Here is a 19,295-nt window from a genome sequence, read left to right as displayed (position 1 = left end):
GCAACCCCAGAGTCAGCCATGACTGGACCTAATGGTCAGGGGTCCCTTTACTAAGGAACTCTGCCCCCATGGTGATGGAACTTTTGAAACCCAAAGGCGGCAACTCTTATTTGTAGCTTCTTGGTTGCCCATCTGACTTCTCCGATGAGAAAAACAGGAGTTTTGGCCGTGCTGTGGCTGAGCTGATAAGGTTTTGTTTGAAAGATCCCAGCTTGTCATGCTGTACATCTGCGGCAACAGGATACAAGGCAAACCCTCTTTCCCTGTGAACTCAATGTGTCAAAACATTAGGCGTTCTTCAAATGTTTTTCACTGAATGCTTCGCTGCGATTTCCCCCACAGCTCTGAAGGATGAAGGCTCTGTCACTTCGACGTTTGCTTGTCTGCATGGAAAAAGAAAATGTTGTTGGTGTTTTTTTTCTTCTTCTTCTCAGTTCTTTCCCCTGTTAGCTGGCATCTCTCTTTTCTAATCTAGACCACATTTACAAGTGCAAGTCACCCAGTAAAGGGAAACTAGACTTAAAAACTTGAGCTAGTATTCTGCGGTGACAAAAGTGTTGGGCTTGAGCCGGGAAGAGCCGAGTTCGAATTCGCAGTTGGCCAAGAGTTGCCTCAGGTTACTGATGTTGGGTCTGTTCAGATGTTATGCCTGCCTGGTTTGATGTTTCACAAACGGGCGTGAGGAGCTTCAGCTTTGTATATATACTGCCTCCTCCTTCAGCTCAGGAGCCACAGTTCTGGGCTTCTGACTTCTGTTTGCGGCAATCTGGTTTCCGGGTACGTCCGCATGGGCAAACAATGCTTTGCCCTTGCCTATAATTTTGCGGTGTGTGGTTGCATTCTACTCCAAAATAGCAGAAGCACCTAAAGCAGCCTTTCTTAACCTGTGGGTCCCCAGATGTTGTTGAACTACAACTCCCATCACCCCTAGCTAGCAAGGCCAGAGCTCAGGGATGATGGGAGTTGTAGTCCAACAACATCTGGGGACCCACAGGTTGAGAACTGCTGACCTGGAGGAAGGGGAACAGACAGACTCCTTTTGGGCTGGTTCACGTAACACTAAACCATGGTTTGCAATTGTGTCTCGTTTCCACCTCCTGGGACGGGAATGTGTCCTTGAACTCTGGCGAACGCCTCTTGTCAGCGAGGGGTGTGGCCAGAGGATGGTTATGAGGGCCGGGCAGAGGGTCCTGAGGGCCACATTTGGCCCCTGACCTTGAGTCTCCCCATCTCTGGTTCGCAGCTACCTGTTACGTGGAGAAGGCGGTTGCAATCTGAGGCTTTTTTTTTGTCGGCTACCTCCTTTTTTGGAGGTCCCGAGCCTCAAGGAGGTTAGATTGGTTTCAACTAGGGCCAGGGCCTTTTCAGCACTGGCCCCGATGTGGTGGAACGCTTGGTCACAAGAGACTGGGGCCTTGAGGGACTTGACATCTTTCCGCAGGACCTGCAAGACAGTGCTGTTCCTCCTGGCTTTTGGTTTCGACTAGGTCTGACCCATATGTTTCCCTCCCCTTATGGTCTTGATTTATCGGCTACTTTAAAATGAGGCTGCATTTTAAATTGCATTTTGACCTGTATTTTAAATTGCCCCCCCCCTTTCCATTATTATTTTTTACTGCAATTTTATTGGTGTTTGTCGCCCTGAGCCCGACTCTGGCCGGGGAGGGTGGGGTATAAATAAATTATTATTATTATTATTATTATTATTTATTTATTTATTTATTTATTTATTTATTTATTTTCTCCACCCTGTCTGGTTCTGTCCTCCATCTGGTTTCCCCCCTTCCTTTTTCGCTCCTGCCATGCTCCCCCTTTAAAAAGAAAAAGAAAAAAAGCCCCCCAAGCACTTTGCACATAGTGAACGCGCTGTAACCCCTCATGCATCTCCCCCTTGTAAAACTCTGTTGATGGAGACGGGATGAGGCCGGCCAGCCTGCCTCAAAAATCTCTTCGCGCTGACCTTCACTCGGCCTCGCTGGAGAGCCTGGACCGCAGCCGACCCTGGATAAGCAAGGCTGGCTGCCTTCCCTCGCAGGCCCCTTCAAGGCCTCTGGGCTTTGGGGGGACGCCAAGAGGAGAGCTGCAGGCCTCCGGTGTCTTCCTTCGGAGCTGGTGGGCCGCAGAAAGGGAGAGTTTTGCAGAGTGCATAAAAGCGAGGTGCCCTCAGAAAGGTTGCAGCCCCTTGTTGTTGTTGTTTAGTCGTTTAGTCGTGTCCGACTCTTTGTGACCCCCTGGACCAGAGCACACCAGGCACTCCTGTCTTCCACTGCCTCCTGCAGTTTGGTCAAACTCATGCTGGTAGCTTTGAGAACACTGTCCAACCATCTCGTCCTCTGTCGTCCCCTTCTCCTTGTGCCCTCCATCTTTCCCAACATCGGGGTCTTTTCCAGGGAGTCTTCTCTTCTCATGAGGTGGCCAAAGTATTGGAGCCTCAGCTTCAGGATCTGTCCTTCCAGTGAACACTCAGGGCTGATTTCCTTCAGAATGGAGAGGTTTGATCTTCTTGCAGTCCATGGGACTCTCAAGAGTCTCCTCCAGCACCATAATTCAAAAGCATCCATTCTTTGGCGACCAGCCTTCTTTATGGTCCAGCTCTCACTTCCATACATCACTACTGGGAAAACCATAGCTTGAACTATACGGACCTTTGTTGGCAAGGTGATGTCTCTGCTTTTTAAGATGCTGTCTAGGTTTGTCATTGCTTTTCTCCCAAGAAGCAGGCGTCTTTTAATTTCGTGGCTGCTGTCACCATCTGCAGTGATCATGGAGCCCAAGAAAGTAAAATCTCTCACTGCATCCATTTCTTCCCCTTCTATTTGCCAGGAGGTGATGGGCCCAGTGGCCACGATCTTCGGTTTTTTAATGTTGAGCTTCAGACCATATTTGGCGCTCTCCTCTTTCACCCTCATTAAGAGGTTCTTTAATTCCTTCTCACTTTCTGCCATCAAGATTGTGTCATCTGCATATCTGAGGTTGTTGATATTTCTTCCGGCAATCTTAATTCCGGCTAAGGATTCATCCAGCCCATCCTTTCGCATGATGAATTCTGTATATAAGTTAAATAAGCAGGGAGACAATATACAGCCTTATTGTACTCCTTTCCCAATTTTGAACCAATCATTTGTTCCATATCCAGTTCTAACTGTAGCTTCTTGTCCCACGTTAAATGTGCTTCAGGTTGAGCGTTTTCAAGTTACGCTCCGCGGCGACTCAGAAGTAAAGGAATGCGTTACATCCGGGTTTCGCTGCTCACGCATGCACAGACGCTCAAAATGACGTCACACACATGCGCGGAAGCGGCAAATCACGACCTGCGCACGCGCAGACACGGGTTGTGTTCACTTCAGGATGCGAACGGAGCTCCGGAACGGATCCCGTTCGCATCCAGAGGTACCACTGTATTTTCTCCTCAAAGCAATTTCCCTCAATATTATCATTTTTGGTAGGCTCTTTTCAACCCGATCAGATGAGCGGGGTACAGATTTTTGTGGGTGCCTGTGCAATTTTGTTCCCGAATCGCGACATTCAGAGAAGTACGGATTTCGAAGGATGGCTCTTTCTTCCCTCGCACATGGTTTCAGAAAGTGCGGTTTCAGGAGATTCAGCTTTCAAACTGAATTTCCACCCATCGGTGGGTTATGAGAAAGGGCTGTGAAGTGAGAACTCTGCTTTCAGATTTGTGTTGCTATGGACAGAGTGGCCAGCTGTGGTGCATTTTGGGCTTTCAGATTTCAGCAGCGCCCTGTGCGTTCGTACCCATAAGTTGCATTATTTGGAGCTCTGTATTCTGAGATCTCACTGGCATCCAGCATGGAAATCTGCTTCGTGAGAATCTCAGTTTGTGCCTTTTAAAAATGAGTCTGGTTCTCATGGCCAGAGTGCCTGCCAGCAGTACTGACTGGAGGAATCTCAGAAGTTTGTGTGTATGTGTGATTACTAGATTTCCAAGAATTGGGTTGTGGGGGAGGGGAGGAAGAGATTTCACTGCCCTTCAAAGTTCTCTGTCATTCTCTGAACCTGGCAAAAGAATGTGTAATCGGTACATGTATCTGAAGAAGTGTGCCTACACACGAAAGCTCCGACCAATAACAAACTTAGCTGGTCTCTAAGGTGCTACTGGAAGGAATTTTTTAATTTTCTTTCGACTATGGCAGACCAACACAGCTACCTACCTGTACCTGGTACATTTTAAGCAGATTTGCTTAATTTGCATCAGCCTTCCCCCCCTCCCGTTAAATTAAAACTACCTTCTCCTATAGAAGTAAAGGTAAAGGGACCCCTGACCTTTAGGTCCAGTTGCGGGTGACTCAGGTTGCGGCGCTCATCTTGCTTTATTGGCCGACGGAGCCGGCGTACGGCTTCTGGGTCATGTGGCCCAGAAGCTATTTATCTACTTGCTAGGTTGGCAGGAGCAGGGACCGAGCAACGGGAGCTCACCCTGTCTTGGGGATTCGAACCGCCGACCTTCTGATTGGCAAGTCCTAGGCTCTGTGGTTTAACTCACAGCGCCACCCGTGTCCCTCTACAGAAGTAATCTCCCCAAATTACTGGTTTGCTCAGCGTGAGCAAGGATCAAAGCCGGCTTGCTGGCAATGGTTCAAATACCCATGTTCTTAATTTATTCGAGCAAAAGAAAGCAACAAATTCCTGAACAGTTACCATAGATAAGCTCTCTCCCAAAACAACAACAACAACAACAACCACAGGTTGCTATGACTTCTTTCTTGTTAACAGCGGATCGTCTGAAATAGCCCAGACTGCCTTTATGAATACGAGGTGATATGTAATAGTTAGGTCTGTCTTGTTGATTTTGGGGAACGGTGAGCAGTTTTCATTGCTCTCCTCTAGACACCCCATAACACTACCTCTCCATTTTTATTTTTGCTTTTGCATTGCATCTTTTAATTTGCAAGAAATGGACCCGTTTGCCGTGACACGAACAAGCTGCTGTAAACCTTGAATATATGTACAAAGCCATGAACAACTTGAGTCCAGGGTACCTTAAGGACTTGCGTTCCAAGCTCAGTTATTGATATCATCCGAAGAAGCACTGTTAGTTGTTCCCCATGTTACAGAAGCCCTATTGTCTTCCTCTAAAAGCAAGGCATTTAGCATCACCAGTTCCATGCAGTGGAACTCTCTTCCAGCAGAGATACAGCAGGCACCCTCACTTTTGACCTTCCAGCATCTCTCGAAAAAAACACACGTTTTTGTGCTGACAGACCTAAGTGGTTTTGTGTTTTTTTTAAATGTCCCGCGTGTAGCCAGTCATTTTAATGATTTGTTCTGTACTGATTTTAATGGGATTTTTCTGTTTGGTTTTCGAATCGCTGTACACCACTCTGATATAGTTAATAAACGAGTAAGTTGTCAGAAATGAGAAACCCAATGCTAATCAAAAGAGAGTGCAGCATCAGCTAAAAAACAAAACAAAAGATAAATCAGGCTTCCTCAACCTCGGCCCTCCAGATATTTCAAGACTACAATTCCCATCATCCCTGACCACTGGTCCTGCTAGCTAGGGATCATGGGAGTTGTAGGCCAAAAACATTGTGAGGGCTGAGGTTGAGGAAGCCTGGACTAAGAAAATGCAGCCTGAGATAAATTCAGCAGGACAGATTGAAACAGGAACCCAAGTCAACCTCATGCTAGATGATGATGAAAAGCCTGGGCAGATGATAAAAAGGCCTTCATCTGGTGTCCCAGTAAGTGGGTGTCCAGGAAGAGTGTTCCCCAGGGAGGTGGTTATCATGCCTGAGAATGGCCCCTCTCTGGTCGTCGTCTTCCTGACTTGAGATGGCTGGGGGAGAAGGGGCACATGGCAAAATGCCTCAAATGAAGACTGCAAAGTTTGGGGAGACTCAAGTGATGGAAGGCAGCCTTTGGGCACAAAAGCTACCCACTTGCCCCGAAAGTGTGAGCAATGCAGTTAAGCTGCAGCCCTTTTCAGTCCCCCCCCCCTCATTTGAATGGAAGGAGACAGCTTTGCGAGCGTCCCATCACACCTGCATCGGTATGTCTGCGAAAGGGGTGCTTGGTGTATTCTCAAAGGCTTTCCCCGTTAATTGGATATCTGGTCATGCAAGGCTCCAAATCATGGAGGCAGCCTATGTACGAACCGCAAGTGTCCACTTTGCAGCAGTCCAACTACAGCTCCCATCCACCCCAGTGAGCAGAGTCAGTGGCCAGGGATGATGGGAGTTGTAGTTCAGCAACATCTGGAGGGTCAGAGGTTGCCCACACCTGGTTTACACTTAACTTGGGTTTCAGAGAATGGGCATTCTCTGAGCTACATAGAGACACCTGGACTTGAACCTGGGACCCTCCCCATGCGATCTGCCACTGCGCTATTTCCCCCACTAATTTATGTTTTTGTGCGTTTTTCATTAGAACAGTCAGTTTCACTGGTTGCAGCTGTTAGTAATAATTTTATTATTTGTACCTCACATGTTTGGGTAGGTTGCCCCAGTCAATCTGGGTGGCTCCCAACAGATATAAAAACATAATCAAACACAAAAAACCTCCCTAAACAGGGCTGCTTTCAGATGTCTTCTAAAAGTTGTATCCTTGACATCTCATGGGAGGGTGTTCCACAGGACGGGCGCCGCCACTGAGAAGGCCCTCTGCCTGGTTCCCTGTAACCTCACTTCTCGCAGGGAGGGAACCGCCAGAAGGCCCCTCGGAGCTGGACCTCAGTGTCTGGGCAGAACGATGAGGGTGGAGGTGCTCCTACTGGGCTGAAGCCATTTAGGGCTTCAAAGGTCAGCACCAACACTTTGAATCGTGCTCGGAAACGTACTGGGAACCAGTTGATAGTCTTCTCCCTGAAATAATCGCCTGCTTGACTTCTGCTTGCTTTTCCACCTCTTTGCAAAGGAGATGCCAGGATGTACAGTGGGCACTCGGGTTGCGAATGTGACCCATGCGAGAGGCATGCTCGCAACCCGCAGCGCCGCATCTGCGCACACGCGGTTTGCGATTTGGCGCTTCTGCGCATGCTCAAAGCGCAATTTCGCTCAAAGCGCAATTTAGGGTTCTGCGCATGCGCGAGAGTCAAAACCCAGATGTAACCCGTTTCAGTACTTCCGGGTTCGCCACGGTGCGCAACCCGAAAAGTTTCAACCTGAGATGTCTGTGACCCGAGGTGTGACTGTACTTTGAACTTTCTGTAATGCAAACCCCTTTGAGTAAAGAGCCTACTTCTCCTCTTCATGCGATGGCTGGCTGTGAATATGCAGGCAGGGAGCTTACAAGTTTGTGCTTCTGTCACTCTGGGCAGCTGTTCAGCTGTGACAATGGCCTTCTCTGGGAAATGAGAGAGGGAGGGGAAGTCTCTGGGATCAGAGTGACCTTGAATGCCTCTTGAGGGCGGTGAAAGGCGGCACCAACAGGATTTTTGCACCCGAACGGGGGCTTCCTCCTCCTTCTGTGATGAGCTCCGTCATGGGCTGCTCTCATGCCCCACAGCGCTGCCGGGAAGCGCTTGGATCAGCTATGATTAATTTGACTCCCTCGGGGGAAGTGTTTGCTAAGACAGCGCAGGCGAAGACCTGGAATGGGGTCTTCCGTCTCGCCTCGTCAGGCTCGGAGCCATATATAGCGTGCCTCAAAGCAGCAGAATCTTTTGCACGAGCAAAATGCCACAAGGCTGCGTGTTTTTTCAGGGGTGGTGCAAAAACGAGGGTCACGATATTGCAAGGACTCGTTTCCACTGGACAGTGGGGATCTTACGGGGGACGTCGCTTAGTGGTGGAGGGTCTGCTTCACTGCCAGAAGGTCCCAGGACCTGAATTGAATCCTGCCTGAAATGCTGGAGAGAAGCTGCCAGCCAGTGTGGACAACATGGAGCTACTGCCCACCCTAGCAACATGGGTTCTTAATTCTTATTTATTTAGACCCTTTAGTAGCCCGTTTCTCCTCCTCTGACTAAGGAAGGACCCAAAGCAGCTTAATAAGAGCAGAAATTACTAGAAAATAAAATGCAGAAAATAACACAAGCAGCAATTAAAAAGAATTAAAAGCTGGGAAGAGTCTTGGGAAAGAAACCTTTTTAAGGTGATTGGTGGATTGAGTAGCAAGACCAATGGTGGATGCAATGGTCAAGAAGGCAGTTTTTGCGTGTGTTATAGAGGGAAGTGTGGGGCAGACGAGGCTTGTCCCCCTGGGAAGGGAGCCCATCTAGGAGAAGGAAAACTCTCATCCTAAACCTCCACAGCCTTGTGGGATATCTTGGGAGGAAACCCTACACAAATCCGAAGTGGATCCCCTAAGACAGTTGGATGAAGAAGAAAAAGAAGAGTTTGGATTTGATATCCCGCTTTATCACTACCTTAAGGAGTCTCAATCCTGCCAACCTAGCAGTTCAAAAGCACATCAAAGTGCAAGTAGATACATAGGTACTGCTCCGGCGGGAAGGTAAACGGCGTTTCCATGCGCTGCTCTGTTTCGCCAGAAGCGGCTTTGTCATGCTGGCCACATGACCCGGAAGCTGTACGCCGGCTCCCTTGGCCAATAAAGCGAGATGAGCGCTGCAACCCCAGAGTCGGCCATGACTGGACCTAATGGTCAGGGGTCCCTTTACCTTTAAGGAGTTTCAAAGCAGCTAACATTCTCCTTTCCCTTCAGTGTGCTCCTAACACAGAGGTTTGACCTTACCCCCGGAGACACACTCCATTGCTTCTTGAGACAGATGGAGGCCAGCAACAACAGCAGTAATAATAATAATAATAATAATAATAATAATAATAATAATAATAATTTATTATTTATACCCCGCCCATCTGGCTGGGTCCCCCCAGCCACTCTGGGCAGCTTCCAACAAAACACTAAAATACAATAACCTATTAAACATTAAAAGCTTCCCTAAACAAGGCTGCCTTCAGATGTCTTCTAAAAGTCTGGTAGTTATTTTTCTCTTTGACATCTGGTGGGAGGGCGTTCCACAGGGCGGGCGCCACCACCGAGAAGGCCCTCTGCCTGGTTCCCTGTAACTTGGCTTCTTTCAGTGAAGGAACCGCCAGAAGGCCCTCGGAGCTGGACCTCAGTATCCGGGGTGGAGACGCTCCTTCAGGTATACTGGGCCGAGGCCGTTTAGTGCTTTAAAGGTCAGCTCAATGTGTGTGCATTGATCAGGGCTGGGGAGCGTATGGCCTTATAGATATTGAGGGACCACAACTCCCAATATCTCTGACCATTGTTTATGCTGGCTGGGGCTGATGAGAGCTGGAGTCCAGCAGCATCTGGAGGGCCGCATGTTCCTTAGCTGTGGGGCATTCGATGGATAGGTTAGTTTCTTTTACAATCTCATGCTGATATATTTCCCCCTTGCTGGTTTTCTGAGCTGCAGAGACGGAAGAAAAGTAAACGAAGCCATAATAATTGCCTTTCCCCTGTTGCTTAAACCCACAAAGTGCCTTTGTCTGCGAAAGCTACACCTAACCGGTGCCAGAATAGCTTGTTTGGTTAGAGCGTGGTGCTGATAATGCCAAGGTTGCAGGTTCAATCCCTGTAAGGAACAACGGCATATTTCTGCATTGCAAAGGGTTGGTCTAGATGGCACCTTAGGGTCTCTTCCTACTCTACAGTTCTATGAGCTATTGCAGCCAACTGAGTGTGGATTTGCCCACTCTGTTCGGACCAGCGGTTTCACTTGCCCACCCAGAATTTGCTCCTGAGGAGCAAGGTCTTTCATTTCAGCCTGACCACAGGCACCTATTGCACACTGGCGATCCTCTCTTGCTATTTAATCTGGCTCGTTTTCATAATAGTGCGCTGGCAAGGGGCACCCGAGTTCCCCTCAGATGGCTTTAATAACTCTCTTTCTCCCTCTCTACGCTATCTGGTCATGATCAGCTCAGGATCTTTCTCCCCGAAGCATTGAAAAAGCAAGTGGATTGCGCAATTAAAAAGAAGAAGACGATAATAAAGCGTCCCCTTGTCGCGTTCCAACGCAGCTCAGCTGCAAAACTGTCAACTGCAGAATCAAGTCAGACTGAGGGAGGGGAAAGGAGGGAGGAATAAACTCCAAAGAGGCATTAGTGTGTGTGTGTGTGCGCGCGCTCAGATCAGGGTCGGATTATGCAATGATTTTTTTTGAGGAAGGCAGCTGCCAAGGAGGAGATGCCAAAAATCCACTCGCTCGGCTTTGGCCGATTATTTTGCTGTCGTCCCGAAGAAGCTCAGAAGGCAGCTCGGGGCTTATTTCTGTAATGAACTTTCAGCCGTTTATTTATCTTTCTTGTTCTCAGGAGGCAACCACCCAGAGGGGAGGCTTCTCTGCCCGACCCTCTCCTCCCAGGCCACAGATCACACCAGCCTCGCTTTGCACCTTCCTTTATTCTGTTTGGCAGACTGAAATGCGTCCTTGAAGCCTGATCTCGCCTCTTGCCTTCCTGGATAGAGAGGGTGTGTGTGTGTCTGTGTGTGTTTGAGTGTGTTTAGAAACTAGAATACTATACAAAGGTAACATTTGCATTCGTCGCTACGTCCGCTTTTGCCTGCAGCACGTGGCCCCCAGAAGACTGCCTCAAAAGGAATTCGGCCCTCAGGCTCCTAAGCGTCCCTTCCCTCGTTATGCAACGAAGAACATTCGTCCTGATATCCTTTCGTTGCAGTGTTACAGCCTCCCACTGATCATTTCTTCACGTTCATCGCATTTCTCCTTTACTTAAAGGTAATGGGACCCCTGACCATTAGGTCCCATTGTGGCCAACTCTGGGGTTGTGGCGCTCATCTCACTTTACTGGCCAAGGGAGCCGGAATACAGCTTCCGGGTCATGTGGCCAGCATGACTAAACCGCTTCTGGTGAACCAGAGCAGCGCACGGAAATGCCGTTGACATTCCCGCCGGAGTGGTACCTATTTATCTACTTGCACTTTGTGCTTTTGAACTGCCAGGTTGGCAGGAGCAGGGACCGAGCAATGGGAGCTCACCCCATCGCGGGGATTTGAACCGCCGACCTTCTGATCGGCAAGTCCTAGGCTCTGTGGTTTAACCCACAGTGCCACCCGTGTCTCTCAGCCTCACCCACGGCACCCGCATCCCTTTACTTGCCTAACTGCAAACCCTCTTTTCTATTGTTGGTCAGTGAGTTGTTGTTTTGCACCGGAACACTTTAATCTACCCTAATTGTTCAATCCCAGATTTGGGGGGGGGGGGGGAAGGGGACTGACTCCCTCATGCAAAATACTGTCAGTCTGCAGGTGACTCACGATGCCTCGGCCTCTTTCTCCAGCTGCTTCCCCCTACCTGTCTGCAATCGAAACCCTAGAGAGCGTCTTTCTTTTGAGCAGATTTACGGCTCTGCATCAAAGAACTTTTTCATCCCGGAACGGCTGTTCTTTACCAGTTGCAAGTTGCAACCAAGAGCTTCTTCAATGTGACTTTAAAGTTTTAGAGGTGATGCTTTGCCCCCGGCAATAATTTATTATTATTTTTAAAGCCCACTGGAGTGTGTGCCTTAACTCATCCTAATGAGGTCTCTTAATGAAGGAAACGAGTCACTGTTTTTAATGGGCTGTAATTACCTTGGAGAAGGTGTGCAAGGATCTTCTGAGTGATAGCTGACAGGATCCCTGTGTGACGGTCAGTGGTGCGGCTGTGTGTTTGCTTTTGGCTAACTTCAGGTGTGATTCTCCCTCCCCTTGCCTCCCCCCTGGGAAATCTGGGTCCGTTCAAGGTAAGATAGGGGTGGGGATCTTGCAGCCAGCAGACCTAATTTGGCTGACCCCAATTTATTTATTTACTGAATTTCTCTACAGTTTCCAAGACTCTCTGCAAGAGGTGATGTGGTTTAAGCAAATAATAATAATAATTTTATTTATACCCCACCCATCTGGCTGGGTTTCCTCAGCCACTCTGGGTGGCTTCCAACAAAATATTAAAATACAGTAATTCATCAAATATTAAAAGCTTCCCTAAACAGGGCTGCCTTCAGGTGTCTTCTAAAAGTCAGATAGTTGTTTATGTCCTTGACATCTGATGGGAAGGAATTCCACAGGGCGGGTGCCACCACCGAGAAGGCCCTGTGCCTGGTTCCCTGTAACCTCACTTCTCGCAGGGAGGGAACTGCCAGAAGGCCCTCGTAGCTGGAACTCAGTGTCTGGGCTGAACACTGGGTATGGAGACGCTCCTTCAGGTATACTTGACCAAGGCCATTTAGGGCTTTAAAGGTCAGCATCAACACTTTGAATTGTGCCCGGAAATGTACTGGGAGCCAATGTAGGTCTTTCAAGATTGGTGTTATGTGGTCTTGGCGGCCACGTTCAGTCACTAAATGTATGGTGTGTTCACAGCTGTGGTCACTGTGGCTAGTACCTATTGATAGCGTGGTTAGGTGGACTACAGTGTCAGGCTGGGACCCGGGGGACCAGGGTTCAAACCTGCACAAAGCACCCTGGGTGACCTTTGACCAGTCACAGTATCTCAGCCTCACCCGCCTCACAGGGTCGTTGTGAAGATGAAATGGAGTGGACAGGGTAGAAGGGTGTTCACCACTTTGAGCCGAGTGGTTTGTGGGGACCTGTACCTGTCAGGAGGCAGGAAACAGAGGAAGGGGTAGCTTCAGAGTTGGAGGAAGAGGCAGGCCAGGCCAAGTGGCTTTCCCTCCCTTCCCTGCACCACTGTCCCCCAGAACCAGGAGGGGATTGAAGAGGGATGAGCAGAGGACGTTTCCACATAGGCGTAGTCTCTGGCTGCAAGTACGCAGCCCATTGGGGGGAAGGTACATGAACTGGTGGAGTGATCCCCTGCTGCTGCAATTTCTCCAGACCTGGGAATAGCTGCCTAGACCCTAGATTGGTGGGGTTAGTGAGGAAATGTCCATAGAACAGGCATGGCCAAACTTGGTCCTCCAGATGTTTTGGGACTACAATTCCCATCATCCCTGACCGCTGGTCCTGTTAGCTAGGGATCATGGGAGTTGTAGTCCCAAAAACGTCTGGAGGGCAAAGGTTGGCCATGCCTGCTATAGAACTACTTGATAATGGTTTACAGATGGTATGTAACTCAAGCAGACTTGTTAAGATGTATTTTTTTAAAATAAATATTTTTAATTAGATTTTCCATTTAAAAAAAACATTTTTACAAAATTATACATCCATTTTTAACTTAAATCCTTTTTTCCAGAACTTCCCTCAGCTTGTCTGATAATTTTCCGTTTATTTTTTTTATCCTCGTCTCACATTTCCCAATAATATTGCACTCAGATACTCTTAATCACATCATATTTTTTAAACAATATTTCTAACAGTAATTTCACAGAGCTTCTTGAAAGCCAACGAACGTTATTTGCTCATCACAGAAATTTTTGATATACTCTGTAAATTTCTTCCAGTCCTCGGAGAATCTCTGGTCACTTTGGTTCCTAATTCTCCCCGTCAATCTGTCCATTTCTGCGTATTCCATCAATTTCATCCTCCATTCTTCTTTCGTGGGCATCTCTTCCTGTTTCCATTTCTGTGCCAGCAAAATTCTGGCTGCTGTTACTGCATACAAATTTCACATCTTTTTTACTAATTTCATTATCCAGTATTCCCAATAAGAGAGCTTCTGGTTTTTTAACAAAAGTATATTTCAACATTTTCTTTAAGTCATTATAGATCATCTCCCAGAAGCTTTTTACCTTCTTACATTCCCACCACATATGGTAAAATGTTCCTTCTGTCTCCTTACACTCCCAACATTTATTACACACTTTATACATTTGACCCAGTTTTACTGGTGTTATATACCATCTATATAACATCTTCATAACATTTTCCTTAATCGTTGTACAAGCTGTAAACTTTAACCCATCCTTCCATAATTTAGTCCATTTCTCAAATTCAATATTATATCCGAAATCTCTAGCCCAACTAATCATTACAGATTTAACCTCTTCGTCCACAGTATTCCATTCCAACAATATTTTATACATTTTAGATAAAATGTTCACTTCATTGTTTAAGATTTCTTGTTGAAATCTAGATTCTTTTTCAGAATATCCCCTCTCTAAAAACTCTTTTTAAAACATTTCATTTACCTGAAAATAATGCAGCCAATCCTTAACATATTCTTTTTCTTCTTCATATGGACTTGTTAAGATGTATAAGACTGAATCAGATAAGTGCTGGAGATGCAATGAGACTGAGGGTACGTTCTTTCATATGTGGTGGACCTGTAAAAGGGTAAAAGAGTATTGGGAAATAATTTATAATGAATTGAAAAAAAAATGTTTTAAAGCGCCTTTCCAAAAAACAAACAAACACCCAACGTCCTTTTTGTTGGAGATAATCAGATGGGAATTTCCAGGTGTCAAAAAAGGTGTCAAAAAAGGCCTGTGTTTCGTTAGCCCAAAAATGGAGAACGAGTGAGGTGGAATATGTGCAGCTTGCAGATCTAACTTATAGAATGAGAGAACAAGAAGAACATACGTTTGAAGAAGATTGGAAAATGTTTATTGAATATATGGGGAATAATTGTGTGCACTTGTTGGCAGCCTTAAGATAAATTCGACAGCATAAATAAGTTTTGATGGAAGTAACAATGGAATACTGAATGGTTTGGTATGCAGGGATTTATGCTGTACAAAACGAACCATGGAAAGAGAAGAAGGGAAGTCATTGATATTTTAAGGTTGTCTGAATGAATAGTGTAAATTGTAAAACTGAAATTTTAATAAAAAGAGAGAGAGAGAGAGAGAGAGAGAGAGAGAGGAAATGTCTGCTTGCCCTAATAAGCAAGCCAGCCTGCTTATATAGAGCTCCAGAACAATGTAACTGTAACAACCTTCTGTAACTATCCAATCACTGAACGTCACTTTCGATCCCTTATTTGCATATGTGGACCTGAACTATCTACAGTATCCCCCCGCTGGCCCAGGGTGAGAGCTTCCGTACATAACATTAACCTCCTTCTCATTTCTTCCCACAGCTGATAGTCGAAAAGACAACTGACTACCCGGCCGCCGAATACTCTTTGGTGGAGGATGTAGCCCTCCACTTCACGTGTTTGATGGACAGACTGAACGAGCAGCGCCTCTTTCAACCGGACCTGTGCGACGTGGACATCGTCCTGCTGCAGCAGAGGAACGTCTTCCCGGCTCACAAGGGAGTCCTCGCCGCCTATAGCCACTTCTTCCACTCCCTATTCACCCAGAACAAGCAGTTGCAGAGGGTGGAGCTCTCCTTGGAGGCCTTGACCTCCCAGGGCCTCCAGCAGATCCTCAACTTCATCTACACCTCCAAGCTCCTGGTCAATGCCTGCAACGTGCAGGACGTCCTGAACGCGGCCGCCGTCCTGCAGATGAGTGACATTGCGTCCTCCTGCCAGGAGCTGATCAGCACCAGGTCCCTCGGCCTAGCGATGGCCAGCAACATGGCGCTGCCTCCGGACAGCTGCGGCAAGGGCGTCCCGTCCCAGTACTACTGCAACATCAAGCAGGAAATGGACCCGGCGCCGCACCCCAAGATCTACGCCCGGGAAGGGAACGACCCCTACTCGGTGCGGGTTGAGGACGGCGCGGCGTGCGGGGGCAACCAGAACCTCCCCGCCGTGGCTGGCAAGAAGTATTACAAGGAGGAGAAAGATGGCGGCCCGCCCATCTGCAAGGTGGAGGGCGAAGAGCCCGACGTGGCCCTGGGCAGCCAAAGCTCTTACAACCGGGGAGATCAGATCATCGTGGAGGTCAACCTCAACAATCAAACCCTCAACGTCTCGAAAGGGACGGAGGGGAAGTCTCCGGCCGCTGACCAGACGGCCGGCATCGCCGCGGTGATTGGGCGGCCCGAAGGGGAAGGGCGCGGCGCGGACGAGGATGGCGAGGAGGAAGAGAACGGGGAAGGAGAGGAGGAGGAGGAGGAGGATGGCGAGGTGGGGGAGGAGGAGGAAGAGGAGGAGCACAGCGAGGAGGAAGAGCTGGAGGAGACCACCGAGGAGGAGGACGAGGAGGAGGAGGAAGACGGCGAGGTGGCTGAGATCAAGAGGGAGAGGTCCGGGCTGCCCCACAAGGCCAGCAGGCCCTCCAAGGCTGCCCAGGCCGCTGTGTCCACCAGGTCCCAGGAGGCGGTTGCCGTGGCGATGGAAGACGAGGAGGTGGAGGAAGCGGAGGAGGAAGGGGAGGACCAGAGAGGCAGGAAGAGGAAGAAGGAGCCGGACGGGGTGGGCCAGAAGGTGAAGCTGGAGGAGAAGCAGCACTACCCCTGCAAGAAGTGCCCCCGAGTTTTCAACAACCGCTGGTACCTGGAGAAGCACATGAACGTCACCCACAGCCGCATGCAGATCTGCGACAAGTGTGGCAAGCGGTTCCTGCTGGAGAGCGAGCTGCTGCTGCACCATCAGACGGACTGTGAGAAGAATATCCAGGTGAGAGGGAGCCCACGGCCCCTTGAGGTGCTACATTGCAGCCAGGCTGCCCTTCACACGCATGGGGCGCCCTCTGTGAAACTAGTATACCTGAAGGAGCGTCTCCACCCCCATCGTTCTACCCGGACACGGAGGTCCAGCTCCGAGGGCCTTCTGGCGGTTCCCTCATTGCGAGAAGCAAAGCTACAGGGAACCAGGCAGAGGGCCTTCTCAGTAGTGGCACCCTCCCTGTGGAACGCCCTCCCATCAGATGTCAACGAAATAAACAACTACCTGACATTCAGAAGGCATCTGAAGGCAGCCCTGTTTAGGGAAGTTTTTAATGTATGACATATTAGTGTATTTTTGGTATTTGTGGAAGCCGCCCAGAGTGGCTGGGAACAAATAATAAATTATTATTATTATTATTATTATTATTATTATTATTATTATTATTATTATTATAGAACGGACAGGAGTCATGACGTAGGATGCTGCCTTATGCAGAGACAGACCCACTGACTGGGCTCAGCCATCCTGGGTTTCAGGCAGGGGAATCTCCCATCCCTGGAGAGACTAATAATAATAATAACAATAATAATAATAATATTTTCACACAGGAAAAAGCAAAAACAAACAAAAAACACAACAAAGACAATAAAGTAAACACAAAAGAAAATGTGGAAAATTAATAATTTTTTTTGAAAATAATAATAATAATAATAATAATAATAATAATAATTTATTTATTTATTTATTTATTTATACATGAATGCATGCATACATACATACATACATACATACTGGCTCCCTCGGCCAAAGGGACCCCTGACCATTAGGTCCAGTCGTGACCGATTCTGGGGTTGTGGCGCTCATCTTGCTTTATTGGCCGAGGGAGCCGGCGTACAGCTTCCGGGTCATGTGGCCAGCATGACTAAGCCGCTTCTGGCGAACCAGAGCAGCGCATGGAAACGCCATTTACCTTCCCGCCAGAGTGGTACCTATTTATCTACTTGCGCTTTGATGTGCTTTCGAACTGCTAGGTTAGCAGGAGCAGGGACCGAGCAACGGGAGCTCACCCCGTCACGGGGATTCGAACCACCGACCTTCTGATCGGCAAGTCCTCATCAAACCTAAATCCTGCCTTGTAGATTATCCTCAAGGTCCTTTCCAACTCTATGAATTGCACATATGTTTTTGCTAGGCTCAGGTTCTCCTGACTTTCCCCATCTCCTTTGCAGTGTATCACTTGCGGGAAAGCCTTCAAGAAGCTGTGGTCTCTCCATGAGCACAACAAGATCGTCCACGGCTACGCGGAGAAGAAGTTCTCCTGCGAGATCTGCGAGAAGAAGTTCTACACGATGGCGCATGTCCGGAAGCACATGGTCGGTGAGTGGGGAGGGGGCCCTGTGTGCAGCAGTAGGTTTGCCACCCCCTGAGGAGCACTCAGCACCAGGCAGCGTTTCAGCGCTGTGCAAGATGGCCGACCTTCCCGGGCACAAATCAGGGTGCTAGGCTTTGCCCCACGAAACCTTGCAAGCCTGGCTTCATCTTACCTTCTAACGATTTCACATAACCTCTTTTCAAGTGTTTGCTTTTATCGGTGCCTTTAAAAGAATGGTTCAGTCCAGACCAGCAGTTCTCGACCTGTGAGTCCCCAGATGCTGTTGGACTACAACTCCCATCATCCATGAGCTCTGGCCTTGCTTGATGGGAGTTGTAGTCCTTGATGGGAGTTGTAGTCCAACAACATCTGGGGACCCACAGGTTGAGAAAGGCTGGTCCACACACACACACACACACACACACACACACACACACACCCCAACCTGGTGGCCTGCAGATGTTTTTGGACTACAACTCCCATCATCCCTAGCTAGCGAGACCAGTGGTCAGGGATGATGGGAGTTGTAGTCTGAAAAAGAGATGGAGACCAAAGATTGGGAAAAACTGGTTTGGATTACCTTTGGTGAAACACTTTGGGGGTCTTTTGTGAGTTGCACAGTCGGAATAGCACCATGCCACTCTTGCTGAGCTGTGCCGCTCCAGATTGCAGAAAGGAGAGAGAGAGGCCACGCTTTACCTGTCTATCCACCATATTTACTTGAATCTAATACTCACCATGGGACGCAGGTGGCGCTGTGGGTTAAAGCCTCAGCGCCTAGGACTTGCCGATCGAAAGGTCAGCGGTTCGAATCCCTGCGGCGGGGTGCGCTCCCGCTGCTCGGTCCCAGCGCCTGCCAACCTAGCAGTTCGAAAGCACCTCCGGGTGCAAGTAGATAAATAGGGACCGCTTACCAGCGGGAAGGTAAACGGCGTTTCCGTGTGCGGCTCTGGCTCGCCAGAGCAGCGATGTCACGCTGGCCACGTGACCCGGAAGTGTCTCCGGACAGCGCTGGCCCCTGGCCTCTTGAGTGAGATGGGCGCACAACCCCAGAGTCTGGCAAGACTGGCCCGTACGGGCAGGGGTACCTTTACCTTAATACTCACCATATTGGGCCAAATTACGTTGCGAAAATTTAGGTGCACGTTAGATTCGATGGGACATTTACATTCACCAGTGAATACTTTTTTTGGTTTCCAGGTTCTGAAAATGGAGGCATATGTTAGATTCGATGGTGTATTAGACTCTAGTAAATACGGTTTCCCCCACAGATAGAAAGCTACTTCTAGTCTATTTTTTTTTTACTGTATTACGGCCAGTATTGTTTTCCTTTGCAGTCCTTGCTGTATTTTCAGTCATGGATCCTGTATTGCTTGTGACATTATTAAAACCATTAAAAAAAACCAAAAACATTTTTTTAAGAGTAAGGAACAACATTTCTAGTTCCAAGTGTCTAATAAGATCCGAGACTACGCATTATAATTTCGCTTCACCGAAGAAAAATATCTAAACATTTCTAACATGGGGTTTCTCAAACTTGGGTCTCCAGCTGTTTTTGGACTACAACTCCCATCATCCCTATCTAGCAGG

At 48.2% G+C, this 19,295-nt stretch overlaps 2 protein-coding genes across 2 annotated transcripts in view; both read left to right on the top strand.

The window, feature by feature from the left end:
• The window catches only part of LOC310827797 (vasoactive intestinal polypeptide receptor-like), a 306,828-nt gene that overhangs the window by 270,336 nt on the left and 17,197 nt on the right, over positions 1–19,295 (top strand). The gene's annotated exons all lie outside the window — the stretch shown is intronic.
• Positions 1–19,295, top strand: part of ZBTB47 (zinc finger and BTB domain containing 47) — a 51,326-nt gene that overhangs the window by 14,834 nt on the left and 17,197 nt on the right. The window contains exons 2-3 of the mRNA XM_083704085.1: positions 14,912–16,342; positions 17,563–17,710. Coding sequence (XP_083560211.1) covers positions 14,912–16,342; positions 17,563–17,710 — 1,579 coding nt within the window. The remainder of the gene's footprint in view (positions 1–14,911; positions 16,343–17,562; positions 17,711–19,295) is intronic.

The sequence above is a fragment of the Podarcis gaigeae genome (assembly GCF_964106915.1).
Source record: "Podarcis gaigeae genome assembly, chromosome: 12".
NCBI lineage: Eukaryota > Metazoa > Chordata > Lepidosauria > Squamata > Lacertidae > Podarcis > Podarcis gaigeae.
The sequence above is the reverse complement of the archived record's forward strand: the minus strand, read 5'-3'. Positions and strand labels throughout refer to the sequence as shown.